At 29.4% G+C, this 27331-nt stretch overlaps 1 protein-coding gene across 5 annotated transcripts in view; it reads right to left on the bottom strand.

Annotated features, from left to right (window-relative positions):
• Positions 1-1489: 1489 nt before the first annotated feature.
• Positions 1490-27331, bottom strand: part of LOC130895510 (uncharacterized) — a 29376-nt gene continuing 3534 nt past the window's right edge. For 2 of the 5 annotated variants that reach the window (XM_057802844.1, XM_057802848.1), the window contains 3 exons: positions 16429-16494; positions 16070-16150; positions 1490-2172 (listed from right to left, as the gene is read on the bottom strand). In XM_057802844.1, coding sequence (XP_057658827.1) covers positions 1960-2172; positions 16070-16150; positions 16429-16494 — 360 coding nt within the window. In that variant the 3' untranslated portion in view covers positions 1490-1959. The other 3 variants (XM_057802846.1, XM_057802847.1, XM_057802845.1) reach the window with 3 other exon arrangements.

Consider the following 27331-nt stretch of genomic DNA (forward strand, 5'->3'; position numbering starts at 1 on the left):
CTTAAAACCGAGTTTGGGGAAGTCCGCCATATTGAAAAAACAGTTTTTGCGAAATAACAATGAAACTATCCATCGCGCAAAAAAATTTTCCAATTCTTTTTTGTAGAAAATTCAATTTTATACAAATTTGCTCTCTTAGATTTTTTTCGTAAAATTGATAATAACAAAATAATTAACAAAAAACGATAAAAATTGACAAACATCGTTTTTTAACTCCCTGTAACTTTTTATTTATAAATTTTTCGAAAAAATTTTTTTAGAAAAATTTTTTGGCGTGTTTTAAGACGAACTAATTCCACTCATTTTTCAATTTGGTTCATTTTTAACAACTTTACATCGACTTAAAGGAATTTGCTATTGAAATTTTTGTCGTTTTTTGTTAATAACTATGTTATTTTTAATTTTACGAAAAAAAGTCAAGAGAGCAAATTTGTAGAAAATTGAAAATCCTACAAAAAATAAATAAAAATATTTTTTGTGCGGTTGATAGTTCCGTATTTATTTCGCAAAAACGATTCCACTACTTTTTTCAAAACGGCGGATTTTCCTTAAGAGTTCCCTATACAGCTCAAAAAAAAATTCAAAGAACTATGATTAAATAAAAGTTCGAAATATAGTCAAAAATATGAAGTTTCTAATAAATGGAATCGATAGAAACGAAGGATTGATATGAATTGCCAATTTTAGTCTCAATACCGTCCTGTATAGCTCGAAATTACTGAAACTACTTCACTTATTCATAGATAACGCTTGTGACGTAAAAAGTTAAATTCTGATAGTACTAGTTAAAAAAAAAACATTTGAAAAAAAATGATTATTTTTTGTAACCTAGCATTTACACATACTAATAATCAATACTTTTAGTTCGATAAAAATCAGACCATGTCAATAGCGTCTGGATAATTTTAGACATGACGAAAACATTCTTTAGAACCATTTTAAAATTTACAATTAACACAGATTGTCTAGAAATTCTCAAGATTTAATTCAACGTGTGTTAACTAATACGCATGATGGTCTGACTGCTTTGCCACTCCTCCTGTAACGCCCACTCCTAAAATCACGCCAGTATATATAGCCAGTGTTTGCTGGTTTCTCTCACAATCGAGTCCATCAGTTTCCGTTGACAGTAAACGATGACGGATGACAGATAGATATTATTATATTTCGTATATTAAAGTTAATATATATTGAGGAATCCGATCCTGTAAGATGAGAATGCTTTATAAAAATATTTTTCTTACATTTTGTTTCGATATGTTCGCAAAGATCACTTTTTTTATACGAATTTGAAATGAAAAAAGTAGTAAAAACAGACTTTTCGTTTTGGGGTGTTTCCATAAAAAAAAATTTCCATATTTATTTTTCCTTCTGGCAATTCAGTCAAAATAATAAGTGGGAATACTTTTTACACATTTATCGATATTAGAAAGTTTAAAAAAATGAAAAACTTTAAGAAAGAGGTTAAGTGATTCAAATAAAAGTCTGATTCAGAAGCAAATGATTTATTTTGGTTACAAAATTACAATATTTGATATAATTTACGCTGAAATAATAAAAAATTCGAAATAATCTGCAGCTTTCATGATTTTTTTTATAAGTTTTTGATTATGTTGATAATATTTCATTAAAGAATAAAAATGTGTATGGAAATACTGAATTTACAACAAAAAAAAAGTGAAATAAACAAAAACGAAGATCTAAAGCATAAAAAACAAAATAGTACGATGATATTAGAGAATTAATACAATTCCACATAATGTCAAATTCAAATTTTGTGTGGTAACGACAAAATTGGTGAAATTTCTTCTTCTTTTTCATCCGATTCTTCTAACTTATAGTATGGTCTTCGTTATTTGTTTATGCGATAAACTGAGAAGAAATAATCAAACTGAAGGGCATTAAAAACTTATTTTATAGTATAACAATCATCAGAAAGAAATAAAATTTGTATTTAATTCAACGTATGAACGATGGTTTGATGACGAAAGGAGCTAAAGCTCTCTCTATATTATCCTTCATCCTGGCATTATTTATTTTAACGAACAATAATCCTGGAATGGCCATACCCATATTAACCAAGGAAAGGAAATAAAGACCGATGAGTTCGGGGATTTCTTTCTGTTTCAAGCGAGCTAATTCCGGAGCGTCCGCTAAATCTGACAGTTCCTGCTAAAAATAATAATAAAAAAGAAGAAATCAATATGCCTATTTATAGGTTAGAATAGAATTTGGTTGATTTTTTGTATAATCATGAAAGTTGCAGATTTTTACAAACTGTATGATCGAAACTTCGCAATAAAATTGTCACGACGAGGCACTTTCTCATTATAACGTGTCTGTTCTCAAACTTTGGTAGATAACAGTCTCGTTTCGAGCTATATTATGTAACGTATATCATAGAAATTTATTTTGCGAGATTTGTTGTGTAAATGAAGTTTCATTCATCAAACTTGTCTCCTTTTACCAGGTCTTTCAAGTATGTTATGAATACTAAAATATACTGAATGTATAATGACTTCCTCGTATTTGTTTTGATTCACTTTTTGACATTATTAAAACCTTTCGTGTACGGTCATGAAATAACGAAAAGAGATGAAAGAATCCCCACCGCAAACTGAATAGTAAACTACTTGTGTTTGCTATGAAATATTGAAATTTCGGAATCAGTGAATCATTCGAATGTATAGATAAATAATATCGTCACAACACAAAAACATTAATCCCCTGGAACCCCTAAATGAAAACGGTAACCGAATGAATCGATTATTTATTTCAGTACGTCTTTTGATAACCAAAAACGTTTTTTTTTCGTAATTTGCGGACGAAACAACGCATCTGACATTTCGTTCGTTATTTTATTCGATTTGACGTTCTGTCAATAGTGTCAGTCACTTTATTTCGTCGAATTTCACTGTCATTAGTGTCAGGTTCATTATTTTGTTCGATTTGACGTTCTGTCATTAATGTCAGTCACTTTATTTCGTCGAATTTCACTGTCATTAGTGTCAAGTTCATTATTTTAATCGATTTGACGTTCTGTCATTAGTGTCAGTCACTTTATTTCGTCGAATTTCACTGTCATTAGCGTCAGGTTCATTATTTTGTTCGATTTGACGTTCTGTCATTAGTGTCAGTCACTTTATTTCGTCGAATTTCACTGTCATTAGTGTCAGGTTCATTATTTTGTTCGATTTGACGTTCTGTCATTAATGTCAGTCACTTTATTTCGTCGAATTTCACTGTCATTAGTGTCAGGTTCATTATTTTCATCGATTGACGTTATGTCATTAGTGTCAGTCACTTTATTTCGTCGAATTTCACTGTCATTAGTGTCAGGTTCATTATTTTGTTCGATTTGACGTTCTGTCATTAATGTCAGTCACTTTATTTCGTCGAATTTCACTGTCATTAGTGTCAGGTTCATTATTTTGTTCGATTTGACGTCTTGTCATTAGTGTCAGTCACTTTATTTCGTCGAATTTCACTGTCATTAGTGTCAGGTTCATTATTTTCATCGATTGACGTTATGTCATTAGTGTCAGTCACTTTATTTCGTCGAATTTCACTGTCATTAGTGTCAGGTTCAATATTTCATTAGATTTGACGTTCTGTCATTAGTGTCAGTCACTTTATTTCGTCGAATTTCACTGTCATTAGTGTCAGGTTCATTATTTTGTTCGATTTGATGTTCTGTCATTAGTGTCAGTCACTTTATTTCGTCGAATTTCACTGTCATTAGAGTCAGGTTCATTATTTTGTTCGATTTGATGTTCTGTCATTAGTGTCAGTCACTTTATTTCGTCGAATTTCACTGTCATTAGTGTCAGGTTCAATATTTCATTAGATTTGACGTTCTGTCATTAGTGTCAGTCACTTTATTTCGTCGAATTTCACTGTCATTAGAGTCAGGTTCATTATTTTAATTGATTTGATGTTCTGTCATTAGTGTCAGTCACTTTATTTCGACGAATATCAATGTCATTAGTGTCAGGTTCATTATTTTGTTCGATTTGACGTTCTGTCATTAATGTCAGTCACTTTATTTCGTCGAATTTCACTGTCATTAGTGTCAGGTTCATTATTTTCATCGATTGACGTTATGTCATTAGTGTCAGTCACTTTATTTCGTCGAATTTCACTGTCATTAGTGTCAGGTTCATTATTTTGTTCGATTTGACGTTCTGTCATTAATGTCAGTCACTTTATTTCGTCGAATTTCACTGTCATTAGTGTCAAGTTCATTATTTTAATCGATTTGACGTTCTGTCATTAGTGTCAGTCACTTTATTTCGTCGAATTTCACTGTCATTAGTGTCAGGTTCATTATTTTGTTCGATTTGACGTTCTGTCATTAATGTCAGTCACTTTATTTCGTCGAATTTCACTGTCATTAGTGTCAAGTTCATTATTTTAATCGATTTGACGTTCTGTCATTAGTGTCAGTCACTTTATTTCGTCGAATTTCACTGTCATTAGTGTCAGGTTCATTATTTTGTTCGATTTGACGTTCTGTCATTAATGTCAGTCACTTTATTTCGTCGAATTTCACTGTCATTAGTGTCAAGTTCATTATTTTAATCGATTTGACGTTCTGTCATTAGTGTCAGTCACTTTATTTCGTCGAATTTCACTGTCATTAGTGTCAGGTTCATTATTTTGTTCGATTTGACGTTCTGTCATTAATGTCAGTCACTTTATTTCGTCGAATTTCACTGTCATTAGTGTCAAGTTCATTATTTTAATCGATTTGACGTTCTGTCATTAGTGTCAGTCACTTTATTTCGTCGAATTTCACTGTCATTAGCGTCAGGTTCATTATTTTGTTCGATTTGACGTTCTGTCATTAGTGTCAGTCACTTTATTTCGTCGAATTTCACTGTCATTAGCGTCAGGTTCATTATTTTGTTCGATTTGACGTTCTGTCATTAATGTCAGTCACTTTATTTCGTCGAATTTCACTGTCATTAGTGTCAGGTTCATTATTTTCATCGATTGACGTTATGTCATTAGTGTCAGTCACTTTATTTCGTCGAATTTCACTGTCATTAGTGTCAGGTTCATTATTTTGTTCGATTTGACGTTCTGTCATTAATGTCAGTCACTTTATTTCGTCGAATTTCACTGTCATTAGTGTCAGGTTCATTATTTTGTTCGATTTGACGTCTTGTCATTAGTGTCAGTCACTTTATTTCGTCGAATTTCACTGTCATTAGTGTCAGGTTCATTATTTTCATCGATTGACGTTATGTCATTAGTGTCAGTCACTTTATTTCGTCGAATTTCACTGTCATTAGTGTCAGGTTCAATATTTCATTAGATTTGACGTTCTCTCATTAGTGTCAGTCACTTTATTTCGTCGAATTTCACTGTCATTAGTGTCAGGTTCATTATTTTGTTCGATTTGATGTTCTGTCATAAGTGTCAGTCACTTTATTTCGTCGAATTTCACTGTCATTAGAGTCAGGTTCATTATTTTGTTCGATTTGATGTTCTGTCATTAGTGTCAGTCACTTTATTTCGTCGAATTTCACTGTCATTAGTGTCAGGTTCAATATTTCATTAGATTTGACGTTCTGTCATTAGTGTCAGTCACTTTATTTCGTCGAATTTCACTGTCATTAGAGTCAGGTTCATTATTTTAATTGATTTGATGTTCTGTCATTAGTGTCAGTCACTTTATTTCGACGAATATCAATGTCATTAGTGTCAGGTTCATTATTTTGTTGGATTTGACTTTCTGTCATTAGTGTCAGTCATTTTATTTTGTCGAATTTTAATGTCATTAGTGTCAGATTCATTATTTTAATCGATTTTACTTTCTGTCATCAGTGTCAGTCACTTTATTTCGTCGAATATCAATGTCATTAGTGTCAGGTTCATTATTTTGTTGGATTTGATGTTCTGTCATTAGTGTCAGTCACTTTATTTCGTCGAATTTCACTGTCATTAGTGTCAGGTTCATTATTTTGTTCGATTTGACGTTCTGTCATTAATGTCAGTCACTTTATTTCGTCGAATTTCACTGTCATTAGCGTCAGGTTCATTATTTTGTTCGATTTGACGTTCTGTCATTAGTGTCAGTCACTTTATTTCGTCGAATTTCACTGTCATTAGTGTCAGGTTCATTATTTTGTTCGATTTGATGTTCTGTCATTAGTGTCAGTCACTTTATTTCGTCGAATATCAATGTCATTAGTGTCAGGTTCATTATTTTGTTGGATTTGACTTTCTGTCATTAGTGTCAGTCATTTTATTTTGTCGAATTTTAATGTCATTAGTGTCAGATTCATTATTTTAATCGATTTTACTTTCTGTCATCAGTGTCAGTCACTTTATTTCGTCGAATATCAATGTCATTAGTGTCAGGTTCATTATTTTGTTCGATTTGATGTTCTGTCATTAGTGTCAGTCACTTTATTTCGTCGAATATCAATGTCATTAGTGTCAGGTTCATTATTTTAATTGATTTGATGTTCTGTCATTAGTGTCAGTCACTTTATTTCGACGAATATCAATGTCATTAGTGTCAGGTTCATTATTTTGTTGGATTTGACTTTCTGTCATTAGTGTCAGTCATTTTATTTTGTCGAATTTTAATGTCATTAGTGTCAGATTCATTATTTTAATCGATTTTACTTTCTGTCATCAGTGTCAGTCACTTTATTTCGTCGAATATCAATGTCATTAGTGTCAGGTTCATTATTTTGTTGGATTTGATGTTCTGTCATTAGTGTCAATCACTTTATTTCGTCGAATTTCACTGTCATTAGTGTCAAATTCATCATTTTAATCGATTTGACGTTCTGTCATTAGTGTCAATCACTTTATTTCGTCGAATTTCACTGCCATTAGTGTCAGGTTCAAATTTTGTTGGATTTGACTTTCTGTCATTAGTGTCAGTCACTTTATTTCGTCCAATTTCACTGTCATTAGTGTCAGGTTCAATATTTCATTAGATTTGACGTTCTGTCATTAGTGTCAGTCACTTTATTTCGTCGAATTTCACTGTCATTAGTGTCAGGTTCAATATTTCATTAGATTTGACTTTTTGTCATTAGTGTCAGTCACTTTATTTCGTCAAAATTCACTGTCATTAGTGTCAGATTCATTATTTTAATCGATTTGACGTTCTGTCATTAGTGTCAATCACTTTATTTCGTCGAATTTCACTGCCATTAGTGTCAGGTTCAAATTTTGTTGGATTTGACTTTCTGTCATTAGTGTCAGTCACTTTATTTCGTCAAAATTCACTGTCATTAGTGTCAGATTGATTATTTTAATCGATTTGACGTTCTGTCATTAGTGTCAATCACTTTATTTCGTCGAATTTCACTGCCATTAGTGTCAGGTTCAAATTTTTTTGGATTTGACTTTCTGTCATTAGTGTCAGCCACTTTATTTTGTCCCAAAACTCATTAAATTTTGTTTATTGTCGTTTTTTTATGTCAATAACCTAGCAAATATCTATTGTTTGCATTGTTTTGATCCGGCTCGAAGGACCAGATAATATTTTCGTTAAAACAATATTTTAATGATATTTGAAAGTACAAAATGTTCCTAATCATCTTTATATCGAAATATGCGATTTAATCAATAGTTTCTGGGGTAAATTAATATAGAAAATGACTTTTTTAATTGTTAATATCAAGAAAAATGTCTTAAAATTTCTTAAATTTTGTTTATTGTCGTTTTTTTATGTCAATAACCTAGCAAATATCTATTGTTTGCATTGTTTTGATCCGGCTCGAAAGACCAGAAGATATTTTGATTCAAATTCGTGCTTTTACATCGATAAACTGAATAAATATTGTTGTGATCCGGCTCGAAGGACCAGACGATTCAAGTTATTTTACTTTCTAGATGAAATTCCAACGGAATACCCCATTTAAACACCAATTGATGTACTAATAATGATTTATTATCAAAAAAAGGACAACTCAACAATGCATTTAAGTTCAAATGATATTCAATGAAGTATTATAGCCATTGGTGGGACAGCAGCCACTAAGGCTGTTTTAATAGCCTTGATAACCACACTTAAAACCAGTACAGCCGGCAACGACAAAACTCTTTGATAAAGTGACAAAATATATAACCAAAAAAGATCCCCGAGGTCATTATCTGCAATGGTTTCCTTAATATACAAGTACTTATCAAAGAAAATCTAAAATAAAAAAAATATATGAAAATAATTAGGTTTTAATACGTTTTAACTCTCATTATAAATTTATCTATTTATTTGTTGTTAAATTTATAAGCGCGTCCATGATAATTTTGTGCAAAACAATTCCTGGTGTCAGTAAAATTCTGATGGCGACTGATTCGATCCATATATCTAGTATCTGCAGAAAACTATATTTATCCAACGCTTTTTCTAGTTTCGTAGGAACGGTACGGAGATACAACGTCTAAAAATCAAAACGGAACTCTAATTTTCGAATTTCCAATATTAGAAAACAAAAAATTACAAATCCAAGTTCATATATGTACCGGTTTCACTTTTTTTATACCTCGTCAGCATAACGCAACGGAAACGTAGGATTTTGAACGTTATGGAGTACTGGGACTTTCAATATCACACAAATAGGTTAGAAACTCTAAAATTTTACTCTATGAGGAATATCTTCACTCGAGACTTAGTAGAAACGACAACAAAACATGTTGAAAGGCTAATAAACGCAGTAGTCACAAGTATGGGATGTTCAGATACTAAGTTCCGAATCAATCGCGAATCAGTTCGAAATTATAATTCCATCTCGACGAAACCTTATCCATCAGCATCCTCTACATTCAGAAAAAGTAACAATCTATGTTTTGTTGGTTCAATTTTTTAGATACGTAAATTAAGAAGAAGATTAATCCATTTAAAATGTTATAGGGGGTGGAACAACACATCATAGACCATAAACGCTTCAATGACAGTCACTTTATTTCGTCGAATTTCACTGTCATTAGTGTCAAATTCATCATTTTGTTCGATTTGACGTCTTGTCATTAGTGTCAGTCACTTTATTTCGTCGAATTTCACTGTCATTAGTGTCAGGTTCATTATTTTCATCGATTGACGTTATGTCATTAGTGTCAGTCACTTTATTTCGTCCAATTTCACTGTCATTAGTGTCAGGTTCATTATTTGCATCGATTGACGTTATGTCATTAGTGTCAGGCACTTTATTTCGTCCAATTTCACTGTCATTAGTGTCAGGTTCAATATTTCATTAGATTTGACGTTCTGTCATTAGTGTCAGTCACTTTATTTCGTCGAATTTCACTGTCATTAGTGTCAGGTTCAATATTTCATTAGATTTGACGTTCTGTCATTAGTGTCAGTCACTTTATTTCGTCGAATTTCACTGTCATAAGTGTCAAATTCATCATTTTGTTCGATTTGACGTCTTGTCATTAGTGTCAGTCACTTTATTTCGTCGAATTTCACTGTCATTAGTGTCAAATTCATCATTTTGTTCGATTTGACGTCTTGTCATTAGTGTCAGTCACTTTATTTCGTCGAATTTCACTGTCATTAGTGTCAGGTTCAATATTTCATTAGATTTGACGTTCTGTCATTAGTGTCAGTCACTTTATTTCGTCCAATTTCACTGTCATTAGTGTCAGGTTCATTATTTGTATCGATTGACGTTATGTCATTAGTGTCAGGCACTTTATTTCGTCCAATTTCACTGTCATTAGTGTCAGGTTCAATATTTCATTAGATTTGACGTTCTGTCATTAGTGTCAGTCACTTTATTTCGTCCAATTTCACTGTCATTAGTGTCAGGTTCAATATTTCATTAGATTTGACGTTCTGTCATTAGTGTCAGTCACTTTATTTCGTCGAATTTCACTGTCATAAGTGTCAAATTCATCATTTTGTTCGATTTGACGTCTTGTCATTAGTGTCAGTCACTTTATTTCGTCGAATTTCACTGTCATTAGTGTCAGGTTCATTATTTTCATCGATTGACGTTATGTCATTAGTGTCAGGCACTTTATTTCGTCCAATTTCACTGTCATTAGTGTCAGGTTCAATATTTCATTAGATTTGACGTTCTGTCATTAGTGTCAGTCACTTTATTTCGTCCAATTTCACTGTCATTAGTGTCAGGTTCAATATTTCATTAGATTTGACGTTCTGTCATTAGTGTCAGTCACTTTATTTCGTCCAATTTCACTGTCATTAGTGTCAGGTTCAATATTTCATTAGATTTGACGTTCTGTCATTAGTGTCAGTCACTTTATTTCGTCGAATTTCACTGTCATTAGTGTCAGGTTCATTATTTTCATCGATTGACGTTATGTCATTAGTGTCAGTCACTTTATTTCGTCGAATTTCACTGTCATTAGTGTCAAGTTCATTATTTTCATCGATTGTCGTTATGTCATTAGTGTCAGTCACTTTATTTCGTCGAATTTTACTGTCATTAGTGTCAAGTTCATTATTTTCATCGATTGTCGTTGTCATTAGTGTCAGTCACTTTATTTCGTCGAATTTCACTGTCATTAGTGTCAGGTTCATTATTTCATTAGATTTGACGTTATGTCATTAGTGTCAATCACTTTATTTCGTCGAATTTCACTGTCATTAGTGTCAAGTTCATTATTTTCATCGATTGTCGTTATGTCATTAGTGTCAATCACTTTATTTCGTCGAATTTCACTGTCATTAGTGTCAGGTTCATTATTTTCATCGATTGTCGTTATGTCATTAGTGTCAATCACTTTATTTCGTCGAATTTCACTGTCATTAGTGTCAGGTTCAATATTTCATTAGATTTGACGTTCTGTCATTAGTGTCAGTCACTTTATTTCGTCGAATTTCACTGTCATTAGTGTCAAGTTCATTATTTTCATCGATTGTCGTTATGTCATTAGTGTCAGTCACTTTATTTCGTCGAATTTTACTGTCATTAGTGTCAAGTTCATTATTTTCATCGATTGTCGTTGTCATTAGTGTCAGTCACTTTATTTCGTCGAATTTCACTGTCATTAGTGTCAGGTTCATTATTTCATTAGATTTGACGTTATGTCATTAGTGTCAATCACTTTATTTCGTCGAATTTCACTGTCATTAGTGTCAAGTTCATTATTTTCATCGATTGTCGTTATGTCATTAGTGTCAATCACTTTATTTCGTCGAATTTCACTGTCATTAGTGTCAGGTTCATTATTTTCATCGATTGACGTTATGTCATTAGTGTCAGGCACTTTATTTCGTCCAATTTCACTGTCATTAGTGTCAGGTTCAATATTTCATTAGATTTGACGTTCTGTCATTAGTGTCAGTCACTTTATTTCGTCCAATTTCACTGTCATTAGTGTCAGGTTCAATATTTCATTAGATTTGACGTTCTGTCATTAGTGTCAGTCACTTTATTTCGTCGAATTTCACTGTCATTAGTGTCAGGTTCATTATTTTCATCGATTGACGTTATGTCATTAGTGTCAGTCACTTTATTTCGTCGAATTTCACTGTCATTAGTGTCAAGTTCATTATTTTCATCGATTGTCGTTATGTCATTAGTGTCAGTCACTTTATTTCGTCGAATTTTACTGTCATTAGTGTCAAGTTCATTATTTTCATCGATTGTCGTTGTCATTAGTGTCAGTCACTTTATTTCGTCGAATTTCACTGTCATTAGTGTCAGGTTCATTATTTCATTAGATTTGACGTTATGTCATTAGTGTCAATCACTTTATTTCGTCGAATTTCACTGTCATTAGTGTCAAGTTCATTATTTTCATCGATTGTCGTTATGTCATTAGTGTCAGTCACTTTATTTCGTCGAATTTCACTGTCATTAGTGTCAAGTTCATTATTTTCATCGATTGTCGTTATGTCATTAGTGTCAATCACTTTATTTCGTCGAATTTCACTGTCATTAGTGTCAGGTTCAATATTTCATTAGATTTGACGTTCTGTCATTAGTGTCAGTCACTTTATTTTGTCGAAAACATGATGTGAAGTTCTATGAAGACGTCAACCCCGAGATGCCTCAACTTTTACTTAAATGCAGTAACTAATCCAGACGACTGAAGAGGACAGAAATAACGAAATAAGTAACGAAATAAAGCCCAGTTCACTTTCAAATTTAGGAAAACTATTCGAATTTATTGTATTCAGATGAATAAGATAAAAAAAACAACAATAGGTTTGTCGCGTATATCTAATTTTAGTATTTATGTTTAAACAAAACCCTTAAGAGATAGAAAGTTCGTTATATAAATTAATATTGAACGAATTAATGAATTCTTTTAGTTCCTTAGGCGGTTCAACGTCTGCAATTGCGATCCAATTTTATTAGAACGCTTGTAGATGAAGATACTGACTATACCGTTGGCGATGATAACGAAATTAATTTTCAATTTGATTCCATTGAATTTTCATCAAATTATTTTCCAAAAACAACGTTGGTCACTTGGGTGAAGATTGAGGATGAAATATTGGTTACAGTTTCGTAGAAATCGCTTTAAAAATCTCGTTTATTCAAACTGGTTCAGTAAAATTTTGATCCTTCCGAATCTAAACGTGAATTTAGATGATTTTGGTCAAAGTTTGATGTGATTTAAATAAAAAAACTTGATAAAATTGAAAAGTTTAATGATAGAATAGAAGATGAAGCAGATTGAACAGTTTTTCTGTTGAATATTGTTAATTAAATTTGCGTCAAAGCTTTAGCCGGCCATTTGTTATTCTCAATAATGGATTTGGCTAGAATTTCCTTTATTTTTTCTACGACTTGAGACATTACTGCGGGTATTCCTTTTTCTTCGATGATTTTCATCAAGTCCTTGAACCAAACAATTACAGATTCAATTATCTGTTGAGCTCCTCCATCGACGAAGAGAGCTGTACAAGTAGCCTAAAATAAAAATAGTACATGGTGTATACAGGGTGTCCAACTACGTGCTAAAACTATCTGTATATTGCAAAATACTCATAGTAGAATCATGAAAATTTCCACGTTTAGGTTTTCGGATACGATCTTTTTAACTAAAATGTTTTCAAAGATGGCCGACTTCCGGTTCTACCGGAAGTCGACTGTAACTTTGTTATTTTGAATAGAACACCCTGTATATTAATACATTTTTGAAATCTACGTAAAATTTTAGTATACTTTTGTTTAAAAACTTTTTTCGAAAAATGCATACTTTTTGAGTTATTAATTTTTTTTGAAAAAATTTAACCCTTATAAAATATTTTTTTACGAGGATACCCTTGAAGATATGAAAATGGTTTCTATTCGGTTGCTTTTAGGAAGGTTGAAAGTATTTGAATCTATGTTGAATAATTTTTTATTTTATACAGGGTGTGTATAAAAAGTGTTCAAACTTTAACTTCCTAAATATCAAATTTTTTTTATTTTTTTAAATAGAACCACCCGGTTTTTTCTATTTCAATGCATTCAGGGGTAAAAAATAAAGCAAATTCATGTATACTTTCCTATACCTAAACCTCGCCGTTATCCAGATATTAAATGTATTAAATTTAGAATCTCTAAAAATTTACAGAAAACATTTAATAACTGGATAACGGTAAGGTTTAGATATAGGAAAGTATACATAAATTTGCTTTATTTTTTACCCCTGAATGCATTAAAATAGAAAAAACCGGGTGGTTCTATTAAAAAAAAAAAAAAAAATTTGATATTTATGAAGTTTAAAATTGAACACTTTTTATACACACCCTGTATAAAATAAAAAATTATTCAACATAGATTCAAATACTTCCAACCTTCCTAAAAGCAACCGAATAGAAACCATTTTCATATATTTACGGGTATTCTCGTAAAAAAATAATTTATAAGGGTTAAATTTTTTCAAAAAAAATCAATAACTCAAAAAGTATGCATTTTTAGAAAAAAGTTTTTAAACAAAAGTATACTAAAATTTTACGTAAATTTCAAAAATGTATTAATATACAGGGTGTTCTATTCAAAATAACAAAGTTACAGTCGACTTCCGGTAGAACCGGAAGTCGGCCATCTTTAAAAATATTTTAGTTAAAAAGATCGTACCCGAAAACCCAAACGTAGAAATTTTCATGATTCTACTATAAGTATTTCACCATATACAGATAATTTTAACTCGTCGTGGGACACCCTGTATAGTAGTAACTACTTATTCATACTATTTTCTTTAAAATCTCTATATTACTCATAAAACGGATGATGAAGACAATGAAGATGAGTTAATTGGATAGAACTTGAATGCGTTTCTACACGAATTAAATCTAATTTAGTAATTTTGATTTTGAAGCAATTAATTAAAACTAATAAAGCACTAAACAGTAAAATTCAAATGAAAAACGTTGAACTCGTAATTTATTTATAATCTACGGGAATCAGAAGATGACAAACAAGGATTGTCCGGTGTTTAAATTGATGTATGACAGCTGACATCGTCGTGTCGGAAAATGATTCTTCTGAACGCTCCTGACAACCAAACGCCGATGTACCATTTAGAACTGACCGTTCTATGGGACTCCAATGGAACCGTGGCGAAATTTACTTCGTTCGCGAAGAATTCTTGTTGCATTCGGTTCGTCTCGGAAGACCCATACAATCGATTGTTTCATGTTTCGTGTTTATATGCATAGATCGATGATCCGTCGCCTGTTACGATCTTTTTTCACCGTTCCATCGCACATTTGGCATCCGACGCGAAAAAATCTTTTAGTAAACCAGCAAATATGACTTCTCGAGGTGATATTTCAGTCGAAACAAGTCAAAAAGTCATTTTTACCACTATGAATGTTTCAAGTTCCGAGTACGTTCACCAATACAAATGTCAAACTTCATAATGGAACTGTCAGCTTTGACGTATTGACGTCAGTGTTGTCATATGTCAAAACTTTAATAACAACCTTCGTCTATCATCTAGGGCTGTTCCCCAATGTCTTACTACCTAACCTAACCTCACTAATGTGTTACTGGAGAGAACCTAACCTAACTTTCAATCACATTTTATTGTATTCAGACAAAAAGTGAAATTTTTGGACTAGTCAGAGGCTAAACTAGTTGGGGTCTAATTTTTTAGATTTTTTATTAGATTTATTCGTTTATTAGAACGATTTTGATTGGGATCTACTGAAAATTGTGTGAAATACGTGAAAAAAATCGGGAAGATCAAAAGGAATGTGTCTCAGAAAGAAAATTAATACCAAGGATGTGAAATTATTCGAATACGTAGGCGTTAATTTGAATTACATCAAAAGGAAAATTTACTTGGAGAATTTCGGCAAAATATCTCATTTGGAAATTAAATATGTGTACTGAATTCGAAACGTACCAACAAAGAAACAAGAAGTGCCTCAGGTAAAAGCCAGGGAATATTCGAAATTGCGATAAACGATTCAGAAATTGTTGAAATGATACAAATATTACTAAAATTACTAAAACGCTCTCTAGGCGTTCATAAATGTCAAAAATAGTTCAAGTTTACGCGCTGAAAGTCAAACATAACCTCACTTTTCTAATGTAGTTTGTAGTTGCATGTTTTCATATATCAAACAGTCGGTTAGATACAATAAAATCGAATCTAGACAATTCCATGACAAGAACCGGTGATTAATGTTTAAAATGACATTCAGAAACTTAATTTTCTATTTTTCGTTGACGTTCGCGGGTGACGTTTGACATTTGACGTTCGTAGCAAATTGTACACAATCATAAACTTGAGGTTAACCTAAAAATTTTGTTATCCTTTTTGACTTATGTATTACTTTCTTTTGTTTTCGTGTTATATTCGTGGTTTTGTTTCTAAACTAATATTTATAGACGATATTATGGTATAAAGAAAGAAAAGAAAACAAGCAAAGCCAAAAAACCACTATAAATAAACAAACCCAAACGTCAAGCTATAACGTCATATGTCAAAATCACGTGACAGACGATTAGAAACGTCTGACCGGCAACCACGATTTTTTGTCGAGTTTATGAATCGTCCTCTATTTGACAAAAATTTTATCCTAATGATGTAATAACATTTTTTTTTCGATCTATAACCTTCAAACGAACCTTCTACCTCTTAAAATGTTGAAAATAAATTTACGAATTTATATATTTACCTGTACGTTTTGTTGGACGCTTTGGATCAGACCACCAAGACCCTTTTCTTTCATTGCTTGTTGAGCGTCTTCGATAGTTTTCTTTAATGAAAATAAAATTACAAAAATTGAAATTGTAGGCATAAAATTTGCCTTAAAATTATATTCACTGTTGATTTTTTCCTGTTTTCTACCTCGTATATCAATTTCGAAATTTTTCCGCCTAATTTGTACAACTATATTTAAAGTGAGTTGTTATACAATGTATAAATAGAATTAACCTCATTTTTTTCGAGCCCGTTAATAAAAAACTTTTCCGATAACCCTCGTATGATATTTAGTTTCGTTATTCATATAATTTTTAATATAAAATCACTCACCTTCAAGTTAAACGGATCGTCAGACGGGAACAACGGTTTAACGTCAGTTTTTTTATCATCCGTGTTCTGAAAATAATATTCTAATCGTAAATCTGTATTAATTTCACAATCAAATTGTAAATAACGAGATTGTGAACTATTCAAAGATTGTGAACTGTAATTTATAATTTCGTTGGATTGTAATCTATCAAAGTGAAACTGTCAAATGGAACGCACCTCGCGCGCTGATTGGTCGAACTGCTTATGCCCCGCCCAGCGCCGCTATATTAATCCGTTTGTTACGGTTCACAATTTCATGTTATTTACAATTTTATGATGACATGTATATATTTAAATAATGGCAAAATGTACAGCTGAAGCTTTGAAAATTAGTATGTAAAGAAAATTCATAATATTGTTGTATAGAAAAGAAAAGAAAATTGAGGTTAGAATCATTTTATACTGGTTTAGAGTACGTTCAAAATAGAACGGTTGTTTTTTACTGTGTATAATATCAAATTGTATATTTCTAAAGTTCTAAATTTGTAGTTTTTCTATTGGAATATTAACAAAAGTAGTTATTTACAAAATTGGAATCCCATCTCTATGTTCTATAGCAAAACGTCTAAACATACTAACTTTTTCATGCTAATAAAGTTATTTGCAAATCAGAAGCGGTTTCTTTTATTGAAATAGAAATTCGAAGATAGTGTGTATCATATTTATGAAAGTTATTCAATAAAAAGTTAGACACGACTGAAATAAAACGATTCCTAAAATCTTATTTCAATAAAAGAATGAATAAATTGAAAAATACACTGAATTAAGAAGTAAACATATTTTTAAAATTAGTATAATCTATTTGACTATGTTATAGAATCAAATAACAAATATGGAGTAAGGATAAACAGTATGACAGACTTAAACACAATCGAATCGAAATATATTATTCAAATATATTTTTCATATATGTAATACTCCTATATGGACAGTTGGTATGAGTTAATTTTCTCTCTTGTACCAGACAACTTATCTATACTGCGCATGCTTGAGTACGCGCAGAGCCGAACTGGAACAACTGACACTTATAGAAATATTAATATATGATATTTATATGTTGAGAATAGAATAATGATATTTAGAAAATTGAATGTATCCTGGTTGGTATGTCATATGTGTAAATACCTTGAATTTAATTGTGTTATTGTTTTCAATATTATCAGTTGTATCATCAGAAATAGTTTGCACCTGAAATTGATCATCTATATTAATGTTTCTAAGATATTTCTTGAGTTTATTTATATATACCTTAAAATTAGTCGGATTTGGTGGGATTGGGTGATTACTGTCTTGATTAGCATCAGATTCAGTTGTTTTATCGTTAGTTTTATCAACGAATTTATCAATTTTATCCTGAAATATGATTTTTAATGAATTTTTTCGAAAATTGGATCAAATTCATCCTAAATACCTTTAAATGAAATGGATCGAGCAAATTAATGGGATTATCTTTCTTGTTATCATCAGATTCAGTTGTTTTATCGTTAGTTTTATCAACGAATTTATCAATTTTATCCTGAAATATGATTTTTAATGAATTTTTTCGAAAATTGGATCAAATTCATCCTAAATACCTTTAAATGAAATGGATCGAGCAAATTAATGGGATTATCTTTCTTGTTATCATCAGATTCAGTTGTTTTATGGTTAGTTTTATCAACGAATTTATCAATTTTATCCTGAAATATGATTTTTAATAAATTTTTTCGAAAATTGGATCAAATTCATCCTAAATACCTTTAAATGAAATGGATCGAGCAAATTAATGGGATTATCTTTCTTGTTATCATCAGATTCAGTTGTTTTATCGTTAGTTTTATCAACAATTTTATCAATTTTATCCTGAAATATGATTTTTAATGAATTTTTTCGAAAATTGGATCAAATTCATCCTAAATACCTTTAAATGAAATGGATCGAGCAAATTAATGGGATTATCTTTCTTGTTATCATCAGATTCAGTTGTTTTATCGTTAGTTTTATCAACGAATTTATCAATTTTATCCTGAAATATGATTTTTAATGAATTTTCTCGAAAATTGGATCAAATTCATCCTAAATACCTTTAAATGAAATGGATCGAGCAAATTAATGGGATTATCTTTCTTGTTATCATCAGATTCAGTTGTTTTATCGTTAGTTTTATCAACGAATTTATCAATTTTATCCTGAAATATGATTTTTAATGAATTTTTTCGAAAATTGGATCAAATTCATCCTAAATACCTTTAAATGAAATGGATCGAGCAAATTAATGGGATTATCTTTCTTGTTATCATCAGATTCAGTTGTTTTATCGTTAGTTTTATCAACGAATTTATCAATTTTATCCTGAAATATGATTTTTAATGAATTTTTTCGAAAATTGGATCAAATTCATCCTAAATACCTTTAAATGAAATGGATCGAGCAAATTAATGGGATTATCTTTCTTGTTATCATCAGATTCAGTTGTTTTATCGTTAGTTTTATCAACGAATTTATCAATTTTATCCTGAAATATGATTTTTAATGAATTTTCTCGAAAATTGGATCAAATTCATCCTAAATACCTTTAAATGAAATGGATCGAGCAAATTAATGGGATTATCTTTCTTGTTATCATCAGATTCAGTTGTTTTATCGTTAGTTTTATCAACGAATTTATCAATTTTATCCTGAAATATGATTTTTAATGAATTTTTTCGAAAATTGGATCAAATTCATCCTAAATACCTTTAAATGAAATGGATCGAGCAAATTAATGGGATTATCTTTCTTGTTATCATCAGATTCAGTTGTTTTATCGTTAGTTTTATCAACGAATTTATCAATTTTATCCTGAAATATGATTTTTAATGAATTTTTTCGAAAATTGGATCAAATTCATCCTAAATACCTTTAAATGAAATGGATCGAGCAAATTAATGGGATTATCTTTCTTGTTATCATCAGATTCAGTTGTTTTATCGTTAGTTTTATCAACGAATTTATCAATTTTATCCTGAAATATGATTTTTAATGAATTTTCTCGAAAATTGGATCAAATTCATCCTAAATACCTTTAAATGAAATGGATCGAGCAAATTAATGGGATTATCTTTCTTGTTATCATCAGATTCAGTTGTTTTATCGTTAGTTTTATCAACGAATTTATCAATTTTATCCTGAAATATGATTTTTAATGAATTTTTTCGAAAATTGGATCAAATTCATCCTAAATACCTTTAAATGAAATGGATCGAGCAAATTAATGGGATTATCTTTCTTGTTATCATCAGATTCAGTTGTTTTATCGTTAGTTTTATCAACAATTTTATCAATTTTATCCTGAAATATGATTTTTAATGAATTTTTTCGAAAATTGGATCAAATTCATCCTAAATACCTTTAAACGAAATGGATCGAGCAAATTAATGGGATTATCTTTCTTGTTATCATCAGATTCAGTTGTTTTATCGTTAGTTTTATCAACGAATTTATCAATTTTATCCTGAAATATGATTTTTAATGAATTTTTTCGAAAATTGGATCAAATTCATCCTAAATACCTTTAAATGAAATGGATCGAGCAAATTAATGGGATTATCTTTCTTGTTATCATCAGATTCAGTTGTTTTATCGTTAGTTTTATCAACAATTTTATCAATTTTATCCTGAAATATGATTTTTAATGAATTTTTTCGAAAATTGGATCAAATTCATCCTAAATACCTTTAAACGAAATGGATCGAGCAAATTAATGGGATTATCTTTCTTGTTATCATCAGATTCAGTTGTTTTATCGTTAGTTTTATCAACGAATTTATCAATTTTATCCTGAAATATGATTTTTAATGAATTTTTTCGAAAATTGGATCAAATTCATCCTAAATACCTTTAAACGAAATGGATCGAGCAAATTAATGGGATTATCTTTCTTGTTATCATCAGATTCAGTTGTTTTATCGTTAGTTTTATCAACAATTTTATCAATTTTATCCTGAAATATGATTTTTAATGAATTTTTTCGAAAATTGGATCAAATTCATCCTAAATACCTTTAAATGAAATGGATCGAGCAAATTAATGGGATTATCTTTCTTGTTATCATCAGATTCAGTTGTTTTATCGTTAGTTTTATCAACAATTTTATCAATTTTATCCTGAAATATGATTTTTAATGAATTTTTTCGAAAATTGGATCAAATTCATCCTAAATACCTTTAAACGAAATGGATCGAGCAAATTAATGGGATTATCTTTCTTGTTATCATCAGATTCAGTTGTTTTATCGTTAGTTTTATCAACGAATTTATCAATTTTATCCTGAAATATGATTTTTAATGAATTTTTTCGAAAATTGGATCAAATTCATCCTAAATACCTTTAAATGAAATGGATCGAGCAAATTAATGGGATTATCTTTCTTGTTATCATCAGATTCAGTTGTTTTATCGTTAGTTTTATCAACAATTTTATCAATTTTATCCTGAAATATGATTTTTAATGAATTTTTTCGAAAATTGGATCAAATTCATCCTAAATACCTTTAAACGAAATGGATCGAGCAAATTAATGGGATTATCTTTCTTGTTATCATCAGATTCAGTTGTTTTATCGTTAGTTTTATCAACGAATTTATCAATTTTATCCTGAAATATGATTTTTAATGAATTTTTTCGAAAATTGGATCAAATTCATCCTAAATACCTTTAAATGAAATGGATCGAGCAAATTAATGGGATTATCTTTCTTGTTATCATCAGATTCAGTTGTTTTATGGTTAGTTTTATCAACGAATTTATCAATTTTATCCTGAAATATAATTTTTAATAAATTTTTTCGAAAATTGGATCAAATTCATCCTAAATACCTTTAAATGAAATGGATCGAGCAAATTAATGGGATTATCTTTCTTGTTATCATCAGATTCAGTTGTTTTATCGTTAGTTTTATCAACAATTTTATCAATTTTATCCTGAAATATGATTTTTAATGAATTTTTTCGAAAATTGGATCAAATTCATCCTAAATACCTTTAAATGAAATGGATCGAGCAAATTAATGGGATTATCTTTCTTGTTATCATCAGATTCAGTTGTTTTATCGTTAGTTTTATCAACGAATTTATCAATTTTATCCTGAAATATGATTTTTAATGAATTTTCTCGAAAATTGGATCAAATTCATCCTAAATACCTTTAAATGAAATGGATCGAGCAAATTAATGGGATTATCTTTCTTGTTATCATCAGATTCAGTTGTTTTATCGTTAGTTTTATCAACGAATTTATCAATTTTATCCTGAAATATGATTTTTAATGAATTTTCTCGAAAATTGGATCAAATTCATCCTAAATACCTTTAAATGAAATGGATCGAGCAAATTAATGGGATTATCTTTCTTGTTATCATCAGATTCAGTTGTTTTATCGTTAGTTTTATCAACGAATTTATCAATTTTATCCTGAAATATGATTTTTAATGAATTTTTTCGAAAATTGGATCAAATTCATCCTAAATACCTTTAAATGAAATGGATCGAGCAAATTAATGGGATTATCTTTCTTGTTATCATCAGATTCAGTTGTTTTATCGTTAGTTTTATCAACGAATTTATCAATTTTATCCTGAAATATGATTTTTAATGAATTTTTTCGAAAATTGGATCAAATTCATCCTAAATACCTTTAAATGAAATGGATCGAGCAAATTAATGGGATTATCTTTCTTGTTATCATCAGATTCAGTTGTTTTATCGTTAGTTTTATCAACGAATTTATCAATTTTATCCTGAAATATGATTTTTAATGAATTTTTTCGAAAATTGGATCAAATTCATCCTAAATACCTTTAAATGAAATGGATCGAGCAAATTAATGGGATTATCTTTCTTGTTATCATCAGATTCAGTTGTTTTATCGTTAGTTTTATCAACGAATTTATCAATTTTATCCTGAAATATGATTTTTAATGAATTTTTTCGAAAATTGGATCAAATTCATCCTAAATACCTTTAAATGAAATGGATCGAGCAAATTAATGGGATTATCTTTCTTGTTATCATCAGATTCAGTTGTTTTATCGTTAGTTTTATCAACGAATTTATCAATTTTATCCTGAAATATGATTTTTAATGAATTTTTTCGAAAATTGGATCAAATTCATCCTAAATACCTTTAAATGAAATGGATCGAGCAAATTAATGGGATTATCTTTCTTGTTATCATCAGATTCAGTTGTTTTATCGTTAGTTTTATCAACGAATTTATCAATTTTATCCTGAAATATGATTTTTAATGAATTTTTTCGAAAATTGGATCAAATTCATCCTAAATACCTTTAAATGAAATGGATCGAGCAAATTAATGGGATTATCTTTCTTGTTATCATCAGATTCAGTTGTTTTATCGTTAGTTTTATCAACGAATTTATCAATTTTATCCTGAAATATGATTTTTAATGAATTTTTTCGAAAATTGGATCAAATTCATCCTAAATACCTTTAAATGAAATGGATCGAGCAAATTAATGGGATTATCTTTCTTGTTATCATCAGATTCAGTTGTTTTATCGTTAGTTTTATCAACGAATTTATCAATTTTATCCTGAAATATGATTTTTAATGAATTTTTTCGAAAATTGGATCAAATTCATCCTAAATACCTTTAAATGAAATGGATCGAGCAAATTAATGGGATTATCTTTCTTGTTATCATCAGATTCAGTTGTTTTATCGTTAGTTTTATCAACGAATTTATCAATTTTATCCTGAAATATGATTTTTAATGAATTTTTTCGAAAATTGGATCAAATTCATCCTAAATACCTTTAAATGAAATGGATCGAGCAAATTAATGGGATTATCTTTCTTGTTATCATCAGATTCAGTTGTTTTATCGTTAGTTTTATCAACGAATTTATCAATTTTATCCTGAAATATGATTTTTAATGAATTTTTTCGAAAATTGGATCAAATTCATCCTAAATACCTTTAAATGAAATGGATCGAGCAAATTAATGGGATTATCTTTCTTGTTATCATCAGATTCAGTTGTTTTATCGTTAGTTTTATCAACGAATTTATCAATTTTATCCTGAAATATGATTTTTAATGAATTTTCTCGAAAATTGGATCAAATTCATCCTAAATACCTTTAAATGAAATGGATCGAGCAAATTAATGGGATTATCTTTCTTGTTATCATCAGATTCAGTTGTTTTATCGTTAGTTTTATCAACGAATTTATCAATTTTATCCTGAAATATGATTTTTAATGAATTTTTTCGAAAATTGGATCAAATTCATCCTAAATACCTTTAAATGAAATGGATCGAGCAAATTAATGGGATTATCTTTCTTGTTATCATCAGATTCAGTTGTTTTATCGTTAGTTTTATCAACGAATTTATCAATTTTATCCTGAAATATGATTTTTAATGAATTTTTTCGAAAATTGGATCAAATTCATCCTAAATACCTTTAAATGAAATGGATCGAGCAAATTAATGGGATTATCTTTCTTGTTATCATCAGATTCAGTTGTTTTATCGTTAGTTTTATCAACGAATTTATCAATTTTATCCTGAAATATGATTTTTAATGAATTTTCTCGAAAATTGGATCAAATTCATCCTAAATACCTTTAAATGAAATGGATCGAGCAAATTAATGGGATTATCTTTCTTGTTATCATCAGATTCAGTTGTTTTATCGTTAGTTTTATCAACGAATTTATCAATTTTATCCTGAAATATGATTTTTAATGAATTTTTTCGAAAATTGGATCAAATTCATCCTAAATACCTTTAAATGAAATGGATCGAGCAAATTAATGGGATTATCTTTCTTGTTATCATCAGATTCAGTTGTTTTATCGTTAGTTTTATCAACGAATTTATCAATTTTATCCTGAAATATGATTTTTAATGAATTTTCTCGAAAATTGGATCAAATTCATCCTAAATACCTTTAAATGAAATGGATCGAGCAAATTAATGGGATTATCTTTCTTGTTATCATCAGATTCAGTTGTTTTATCGTTAGTTTTATCAACGAATTTATCAATTTTATCCTGAAATATGATTTTTAATGAATTTTTTCGAAAATTGGATCAAATTCATCCTAAATACCTTTAAATGAAATGGATCGAGCAAATTAATGGGATTATCTTTCTTGTTATCATCAGATTCAGTTGTTTTATCGTTAGTTTTATCAACGAATTTATCAATTTTATCCTGAAATATGATTTTTAATGAATTTTTTCGAAAATTGGATCAAATTCATCCTAAATACCTTTAAATGAAATGGATCGAGCAAATTAATGGGATTATCTTTCTTGTTATCATCAGATTCAGTTGTTTTATCGTTAGTTTTATCAACGAATTTATCAATTTTATCCTGAAATATGATTTTTAATGAATTTTCTCGAAAATTGGATCAAATTCATCCTAAATACCTTTAAATGAAATGGATCGAGCAAATTAATGGGATTATCTTTCTTGTTATCATCAGATTCAGTTGTTTTATCGTTAGTTTTATCAACAATTTTATCAATTTTATCCTGAAATATGATTTTTAATGAATTTTTTCGAACATTGGATCAAATTCATCCTAAATACCTTTAAATGAAATGGATCGAGCAAATTAATTGGATTGTTCTTTACTTCATCAGATTTTTTATCTACAGTAGGTTTATGTTTGTCCTAAAAAGTTTTTCAAATATTTCAAAAGCCTATTTAAGCATATTTAATTAAAAATTGGTACCTTCAAATGGAACGGATCCAAAAAATTAGAAACTTCCTTAGGTTTGCCAACTTTACCCTGAAATATATTTCAATTTCTCAATATCATTAATCAAATGTGCGACTACGAATTCAAATTTCATATTTCTAATCATTTCATCGTATTCAGAATTGTTTTTGTTTCATATTAATACTAAAGTTTTTATCACGCCTTTTAGATTTAACAAAAATAACCCCCAATATACATTAAATGATGTTTATCGAACATATTGTAACAACCAAACATCAATTACTTATTGTGAATACAGCCGATAATATAATAAAAATAATTAAAAAATATACGTAATGACCATACGAAAGTCCCTTAGTGCGGTCCTGGTGGAAATGTTAATCATAACCTTTCACGTGCAATCCTCATGTGTGGTTATATTAATTGATCGATTTTAAATATAGTGTAATTTTTACTCTATGATACAACTAATATATAATAAATATCGATTAAATGTTATTTAAACTTGCTATTAAACACCTTTTTCATGTTTTATTAAGTTTACTTTCTAATTCAGCCATTTTAGTATATATATATTTGTTCCACGATTCAAGATATAGTCGTCTCTGAAAACGTTTCTTAAAACAATTTGTTTTACGTCAATGAATGTATTTGTTGAATCTAGACAAAAATCAAAATATTTTACACATTTGAAAGCTTTAAAATTTTTGCAGAGGTTTTAAATCAGACTTAGTTTTATTTATGGCACCATATTTGGATTTATAGAGTTGTAAACACAAAAGTAATAAATATAAGAAGTTCATTACGTTTTAAGATCGGCATCGTGAATTTGTAAAGAAAAGATTATGGAACGAATAATCCACTACTGTTTCTGTGTATGTTAAATACATCAATTTACGTAATTTATATTTTGTTATCGTGGAGAAAATATAGTTTATTACTCGGTTAGAATAAAGCTTGTGGTCGCTCACACGATTACACAGGCCAATAAAAATAAAGTTTGGTCCTAGGAATTCAACAACTATCACTTTTTCTATAAATATAAATATGTATATAAATTTTAAAAAGTGGTTCAAATCATTTATATACCTCTAATTTGACGTGCAAAATTATCATAATCAATTTTTTTCATATGTGAAATGAAGTTTTAAAATTTTCGGTTTAAGCTTCCCGCTAAATCCTTCATAAACAATATGGCAGTACACTGAAGTCAGTTTAAGGTTAGCTTGTGAACAGCTGCAGCGTTCTTTAATGTTTTCTGTGTAATAAAATGTTTAAGTGGTATATAGTGCCTCAGTGTGCTAATATTTCCTTGAAAACAACAGAAAAATATTTATTCACGTGTCTAGAGCAATAAAGGAACGAAAAAAGTAGTTACAACTTACTCGAACAAATAATTTCATGTAAGTATAAATGATTAGATTTATTCTTTTCATTTTACAATGGATATTTCGTGCTTAATATTTGTAAAAAATATAGGATTTTGAAGTTAGGATTATAAAATATGTATGAAAATGCAAAAAGAAATAATTTCGATGCATCAATGGTATGTAAACAACTACGAAACGATTAATTTTTGTCTAGTTTATATTGAAGACATGAATAGATGTAATATTACATTTTATCATCTCAGAGATAAGAATCTACTGTCGTTTTTACTAAGAAAAATATCTAATAAATAATAATACATCGGTTTAGATAGAATGCATACCAGACGATTAGCACCAGTTTGAATTATAGTTCAAAATGTATTTTACCGGTGGTTCATTTCCTATTACCACGAATGAGACACGTGAAACATTGCACTAAAGAAAATCCCTAACAAATATACACGTATTTAAAAAAAAACTTTTGAGATTATACGTTAAAAAAATTAACAAAAAAAATCACAAACTCTTAAAATATCTATTGGCCCGTGTTATTTCCATCATAAATTCGTATATTGATAATATACAGTGTGTTGATAAAGTAACTAAACTTGATTTATCGATTTTTATTATGATTACAACTAAAAGTTTATTTTAAATGATTCAAATTTATCTTTAAAAACTGAATTCAAGTAATCTGGAAAAAGAATAAATAGAATCAGTAATTTTTTTTTTCTATGCATTGGTACAACCTGTTTTGACGTTTATCTAAAGTTTGAGC

This window comes from Diorhabda carinulata, chromosome 6 (assembly GCF_026250575.1).
Source record: "Diorhabda carinulata isolate Delta chromosome 6, icDioCari1.1, whole genome shotgun sequence".
NCBI lineage: Eukaryota > Metazoa > Arthropoda > Insecta > Coleoptera > Chrysomelidae > Diorhabda > Diorhabda carinulata.